Raw genomic sequence first — 6,459 nt, forward strand, 5'->3', positions numbered from 1 at the left:
GAACATGAAATATCAATATTTTATACAATTGTTCCGAACACGATCTACTTGTGCTCGGCAAATAGCAAGCACATTTAATTGTGCTCGGAAATTACGCAATATGAATTTACGTGTACAATTATTCAATGTATGCAAAAAAAAAAACTTAGTATAATTATTCAATGTGTGTCATACGGATCGAGGATGAATATTTTCCAAAAATAGCGAGCACCTTTAAGTGTGCTCGGAAAATACGCAATATGAATATACATATCAATTGTGGCGAGCACAATATATGTGCTTGGCAAATACTGACCACCATATAAGTGCTCGGCAATCATATAGTTGAGAGCCTCCCCGACCAGCCAATATATTTTTAAGGTGCATTCCTTCTCTCTCAATTTTGCTATTGCTCTGAGAAATTGGTTTCGATTTCGTGTAATTTTGATGCGATTGTTGTCATTTGAGATGCAATTTTGTATGTAATTGCTGTAATTTTGATGCAGTTGCTGTAATTTCAATGCAATTTACACGTAATTGTTGTAATTTTGATGCAATTTGTCTGCAATTGCTGTTTGAGACAAAGTAAATAATCACTGTGTGTATTTTATCCATAAACATATTGTCGACTATCTTTTGTGGAGAAGAAGAACATAAATTGATCTTCTCTGCTCTTAATTATTTTTCATCTTAAGTTGTGTTTCCATGGTGAATGGAGTGAGATGTTGCTCATTATTATTTGTCATTGTCACTGAATATTCGCTCTGTTGTTGTTGAACTATTGAATGTTTTTAGTTAAATAGTACTCCCTCCGTCCCAAGGAAGATGACCCCTTTCTTGGGCGGCACGGGATTTTATGCAGTTATATTTTGTGTGTTAAGAGGAGAGAGTAAAGTAAGAGAGAGGGAATAAAGTAGAGATAAAGGTGTTTCCATTTTAAGTAATGGGTCATCTTGATTGGGACAAACCAAAAAGGAAAGTGGGTCATCTTCAATGGGACGGAAGGAGTATTTCTCATCAAATTCATAATCTGATGTCAAATATTGGTTTATGCACATACCGTTCAAGCTGAAGTGAGTTGCTTCCATCTCACTTCGATTTGATGCACATGTTACTTAGTATTGAACTCTTGATCTAGAAAAGAACGTGGATGGACTCATTTTAGACATTGCATGGGCTATTGGCTGAGAGTAATTTTGAAGAAGCTGATATCTATACAACTAAAATTATAGGCATCCTGTATCTAACTCAAATCTTGTTTGAAAATTATATTTCTTACTGCTTCCTGAGTTTTGGTCTACTACTACACCATTTGATCAGGATTTGTCTATTCTACCTGCAGCTCCAAGAAACATGCCTCCACGATAATAATTTCTGCGATCACACCTCAAAAGTCCATGCACGAGCCTTTGACAACTGGAACGGTCAGTAGTTAACTCTAAGATTTTGCAGGGTTTTGATACTTGATAACAATAATAATAATAATAATAATAATAATAATAATAATAATAATAATAATAATAATAATAATAAGTATGGTGAATATTTGTAGCGTTTGGTCATTAGTGCCGATGCAGGTTTTGTGCTTGGTACTAGAAAGCTTTTGCTTAAGGTATTGAGCTGCCAACTGATATCATAATCCACAAGTCATTAGTATGTTTGTTTTCCTCATCAATTCGTTTGCAGGTCCCACCCGACTCTGAGATTCGTATTGGATGGTGCAATGCCTGATTATGTGCTTGCGAAAGACTTGATTCTGCAAGTAAGTATATGTTGATGTGCCTAGCTTGTTATCATCATCTAGAGTTACAAGTTACAACGCCTTGAGTTTGATGACTTCGTTACTGGTTGTGTAGATTATTAGTGAAATATCCGTGGCTGGTGCAAGATACAAATCCATGAAATTTGTTGGCTCCACTGTTATAAGCTTGACTGTAAATTTACCTCTCAGAATTGGTGATTTTGTCTCATAAGTCACTAAATGTGTCTTTGACTGACTGTTTTTCTCCAAAGATGGAAGATAGATTACAGCATAACATTGTGCAACATGGTTATTGAAGCTGGGGAAAGAACGATATCGTCCCTGCTGATGCAACAACCTTCAAGTATCTCCAGGTAGTGTGGCATGACTTTGTCATACCCTGTAATCTCAACTGCATTTTTTTCAGTAATGACCAAGGAGCCTAATATTTTCTGGTTTCTTGAATGAGAATCGGTATCTACTAGAATCTACTGCTTCAACGAAGGAAAAGCTTCTCGGGCTTGCTAGAATTTTTTCAAGGGAGAAGGATGAGTCATTGTGATAACGAAGGAGTGTGGAAAGTTTATACACGTGGAAGCAGGAGGGTGGTTTACCCAACTGAAACTGAGGATATTGAGGAAGAGGTTAAGCAAACTGAAAATGAGGAAATGGAGGAGTAAAGTTGTTGCATCAGCATCAAATCTCGGCAGTCAAGAAGTCTTTATTCATTAGTCAAATTTGTTATTCTGTTCCTTTATTTTAGCATCGTAATCGCCTATTTATAGAGAGACTCAAAGTGGAGAAAAGCATCTTTGGGAATCAATATTTTGGGCGAAGTATTCGCAAGCCTCCTTGGTGAGGATAGTTCTTTCATGTTCATTTTCCTTTCCAGTTCATTACTCAATAAAGCCGAGGTTTATTTCTTCTGTTATCTTGTGTGTTGACCATTCTATTATCAATCAGAGCCTTTCCCTCTAACACGTTGTCATCCAAGGAAACGCGGAGTCCTGATCGTGAAGTTGGATTTTCAGTAGCAGCAAGTCCAGCCATGAGCATTGCATGTGAATAGGAACAAGGGATGTTTTCATGATGAAGGATTCTCAATTCTCAACAGTAGAAATCTCTTTTAATTAAGCTCCACAGGAGACTAATTCATGACTATATGTTTTTTCTAGCTTAATTGTAGTCACATTGTATAGGAATACAAGGAGTATATAGTTTATGGTTATTATTTAAAATAAATAACACTTATTTCAGTAGCAGCAAGTCCAGCCATTAGCATTCCATTGCAATCCATCATGTATTGCTCATGAGAAATGTTTTTCTTTTTGTTGATAAAATTTAATAATTCATCAAATAAAAAAATATAGGAAAATAGTACTCCCTCCGTCCCGGAGTATTAGACTCACTTCTTTTGGGCACATGATTTAAGGAATTGATATTTAAATAGTTAAAGTGGAGAGAGTAAAGTATGAGAGAGGGAAAAAGTAGGAGAGAGAAGATAGAAAAAAGTAGGTGGAGAATAAAATAAGATAGATGCTTTTTGCTAAAAAAGGAAACGAGTCTAATATGTTGGGACATCCCAAAAAGGAAAGTTGGTCTAATACCTTGGGACGGAGGGAGTAATATTTTTAGATACCAGAATTCCGAGCACCTAGGTATATTTTCCGAGCACCTGAGTATATGCTCGGAATAATACGAGCACCTGGGTATGTGCTCGGCATTTTTCGAGCACAGTTGGGTGTCCGAGCACCTCCATATGTGCTCGCCATGTTCCAAAATCTGAAAATCATGTAAGTGCTCGGAATATTACGAACACTTGGGTATGTGCTCGGCATTTTTCGAGCCAATCGGGTGCTCGGATGGCCGAGCACTCTAAGGTGCTCGTATAAAAATTCTGACAAAGCGAATACCGAGCACTCTCGGTGGGAAAGTGCTCGGTATAGCACAATTTTCTGAGCATTTTGCCTTATATTTCCGAGCACTTGGTGTTCGGCAAACCCTGTTTTTTTTGTATTTTATCCAGCAACAACAAAAAATGACAGCGATAAAAATATTTGGTTAGGTCAATCAATCCAAGCGAATCATAAAATAAATTGAATAGTAGATTACAATCAAGGCGTGGTTGTCGGTTTGCGACGATCCGCTGGTTGCGAACAACCAGCGAGTCGTAACATGTGGGCGAAGATTAGAGCAGCCTACAGGAGGAACTGCCCGCACGGAAAGGACTACAGCGGGGAGGAGTGTCGGAAGGGGTGGGAACGCATCAGGGCCACTGAAGGGACTTAGAGTAGACGTGCAGTTTTGCGCTGTGTGATATATCACTCGATCTAACAGGTCCAGAGGATTCGACTAGACTTCATAGGCTAGAAGATCATGAAACTATCGGAAAGGGGTCGTTGGGTGCACTCTATTCCTTCACAAACCTCAACCCACTATACTACAACTTAGCACAGGGAAGTAAAGGATCGATCCCACGAGGACGAAGGTGTTACGAAACTGCATTTGATGATGTTTTGGAAAAAAGGGGGTTTGGCTGCTGCCACGCAATTTTGTGCGTCGAGAACTTAAAACTATTGGGTCTGAGAGAGAGAAAAAATCTTTACTCTACCTACTGGGTCTAAGAATTGAGAACGTACGGAACATGCATGACTTTAGAGAAACGAGATATTTTAAAGTTCTAAGACAACTGGAGTAAACTTAACTAGACGGACATTCCTAATTTGGACAGACAAGCATAAAGCAAAAAGTAGAGATAAGTTTCCCTAAACTACCAGGGTCTGGAAAGCATGCAGAAAAGTAAAAAGACAAAGCAGATCGTACTGACAGGGTCTAGGGGACATGCAGAAAAAGTAAAGTACATGTGCAGAAAGTACTGACAAAAGCAGATCTGGTTCTAACTAGAATAGCAGATAAAACAGAGTATTAAACACCATGAAAACAGAGCAAACCTTAGATCTAAACTTAAAACGAGAAATTAAAGCCTAAACTAACAGATCTATGCTACTGGACCAACGTAAACAGCGAACACCAAATACGCGAAACTCCAACTCAAATACACCACGATTCAACAATTTCAGACATCTCCATACGCAAATCCCCAAACTCCAACAACAAATCAACAGATCTCAGCTTCAAACATCCAACAATCAACAATAATGAAAGCTAAAAGCAAGAAATAAACATCAACTCAGCGATATGCAACAGAAACCAACATAAACTTCCAAAGTAAAGAGAAATAGGTTCGGATCCAGTGGATCAAAGTCAGAACTAGAGTTGCGAAATTTAAAACCAACAAGTACTAGACGAAAGCAATAAAGATTGTTTCTTCGTCTTCACAAGGCGGTGTTACACAGAAGCAAAATAACGATGATGAGAACCACGGTGGCCAGAATCCTCCATCTCCAAGTGCGCAGCAGACGAAATGAGAAATTTGAAGTGTGGAACTAAAGCATGGAACGAAAGCTTGAGCTAAGAAAGTGAAGAAGTGGTTGTCTTGTTCTTCAAGGTTGAGCTCCGTATATATGTGAGGCTCTGATCCTAGGGTATCCCTCTGGTGATTTGACGCTCTTACCCTTGAGTAAGACTCTTTAAAATAATCTGCTCTCGCTCCATTCTGCTCCTGTCGCCAACTTTTGATTCTCCCAGGTCCGAACGGCGACTTCTGATTTTTACTTCAATTCCATCTCTTTTACATCTGCCAGGTCCGGTAACAACAACTCCCAGGTCCGGCAGATTTACTACGCACCTGAACTCATAAACGCACATTAGAGCCCCAAATGCACAAATTTTAACCCTAAACCAATGCATGAAACGAGCCTTATCAGGGCCGCGGTCGGCCGATTTTCGGGGTTGTACGCCAACGCCCTCCGCCAACTTCGACTAGTGGGCAGAATGAGGAGGACGCCCCGGAGGATAGCGGAGAGTCGGTTCCCCTTGCCGGGGAAGTATAAGAAGTTCACCTCCTGGGAATGCTATGTGTTGCTGAAGGACTCCAAGAATATCCGACCGGGGTGCGACGCTGGGTGGCCGAAGAAGTAGAGGCTGAACTATTCCGGCGACTACGGCGGCAGCAGCGGCGGATCCCACGAACTCCCCCCAGATGCTGAGAAGTTTCCGTCCCCTCCATCCTCTACTCGTCGCTCTCGCCCGGTTGGCCAAAAGCGGGCGCAACGGGCAGCGAGGGGAGGATCCCCCCTATCGCTCCAGGAGGTCATCTCGGCACACCCCCACGCGCGTACACTTTATTCTCGCGTGCAAAGATGGAGGAACGAATTTACAAGGTCTTCCACAAGAGTGGAAGGCCGCAACTGACCCCACGGAGAAGAGGTTTCTCCACTCGATGCTCGAGAACATGCGGGTGGATTTGGATGCCTCGAGTGCACTGGTGGGGGTTCAGACGCTGGCTCAGATACCCCGGACGGCGGCGGCGACGACGAGGAGTAGAGAGTGGCAGGGCTCGTGTGTGGAGCCCATTTTTTTTTTAAAAAAATCATGTATTTTTTTAATTCCGTAAATGTAGTTGTTTTGAATTATTTTTATTGCGGCTGACCTATGGCTCACCTAAGGCTAGCCTATTTGAGTAAAATGCTGATATGGCAGGTGGATTTTTAGTGCTACTGACGTGGCAAAGAGAGAGAGTGGGTGGCCTATGGCTGACCTATTCTTATTGTGGATGCTCTAAGAAAATAGTGAAAGGAAGATTTTTCGACGCCAACCAAATAGTGGAAGCAATAACG

The 6,459-nt window shown here is 40.9% G+C and overlaps 1 protein-coding gene and 1 long non-coding RNA gene across 2 annotated transcripts; both read left to right on the forward strand.

The window, feature by feature from the left end:
- The first annotated feature begins 290 nt into the window (after nucleotides 1-290).
- Nucleotides 291-2,043, forward strand: LOC125203635 (3-isopropylmalate dehydratase large subunit, chloroplastic-like). Its single transcript, XM_048102027.1, has 6 exons — nucleotides 291-360; nucleotides 1,322-1,403; nucleotides 1,532-1,591; nucleotides 1,666-1,741; nucleotides 1,836-1,913; nucleotides 1,993-2,043. Exons 3-6 carry the CDS (start codon nucleotides 1,551-1,553, stop codon nucleotides 2,035-2,037), a joined length of 240 nt encoding a protein of 79 aa, XP_047957984.1. The 5' UTR covers nucleotides 291-360; nucleotides 1,322-1,403; nucleotides 1,532-1,550; the 3' UTR covers nucleotides 2,038-2,043.
- A 148-nt stretch (nucleotides 2,044-2,191) lies between these two features.
- On the forward strand, nucleotides 2,192-2,979 carry LOC125203636. The gene is made up of 2 exons (XR_007173409.1): nucleotides 2,192-2,575; nucleotides 2,684-2,979. It is a non-coding gene; the product is annotated as an uncharacterized LOC125203636 (long non-coding RNA).
- Nucleotides 2,980-6,459: the final 3,480 nt, after the last annotated feature.

The sequence above is a fragment of the Salvia hispanica genome, chromosome 2 (assembly GCF_023119035.1).
Source record: "Salvia hispanica cultivar TCC Black 2014 chromosome 2, UniMelb_Shisp_WGS_1.0, whole genome shotgun sequence".
Taxonomy (NCBI): Eukaryota; Viridiplantae; Streptophyta; class Magnoliopsida; order Lamiales; family Lamiaceae; genus Salvia; species Salvia hispanica.

Excerpts from the sequence above, each read along its gene's own strand:
- LOC125203635 (XM_048102027.1), top strand. The coding sequence starts at position 1,551 with ATGCAGGTTTTGTGCTTGGTACTAGAAAGCTTTTGCTTAAG. Across the intron at positions 1,592-1,665 it reads CTAGAAAGCTTTTGCTTAAG|GTCCCACCCGACTCTGAGAT; the intron begins GTATTGAGCTGC and ends ATTCGTTTGCAG. Across the intron at positions 1,742-1,835 it reads CGAAAGACTTGATTCTGCAA|ATTATTAGTGAAATATCCGT; the intron begins GTAAGTATATGT and ends CTGGTTGTGTAG.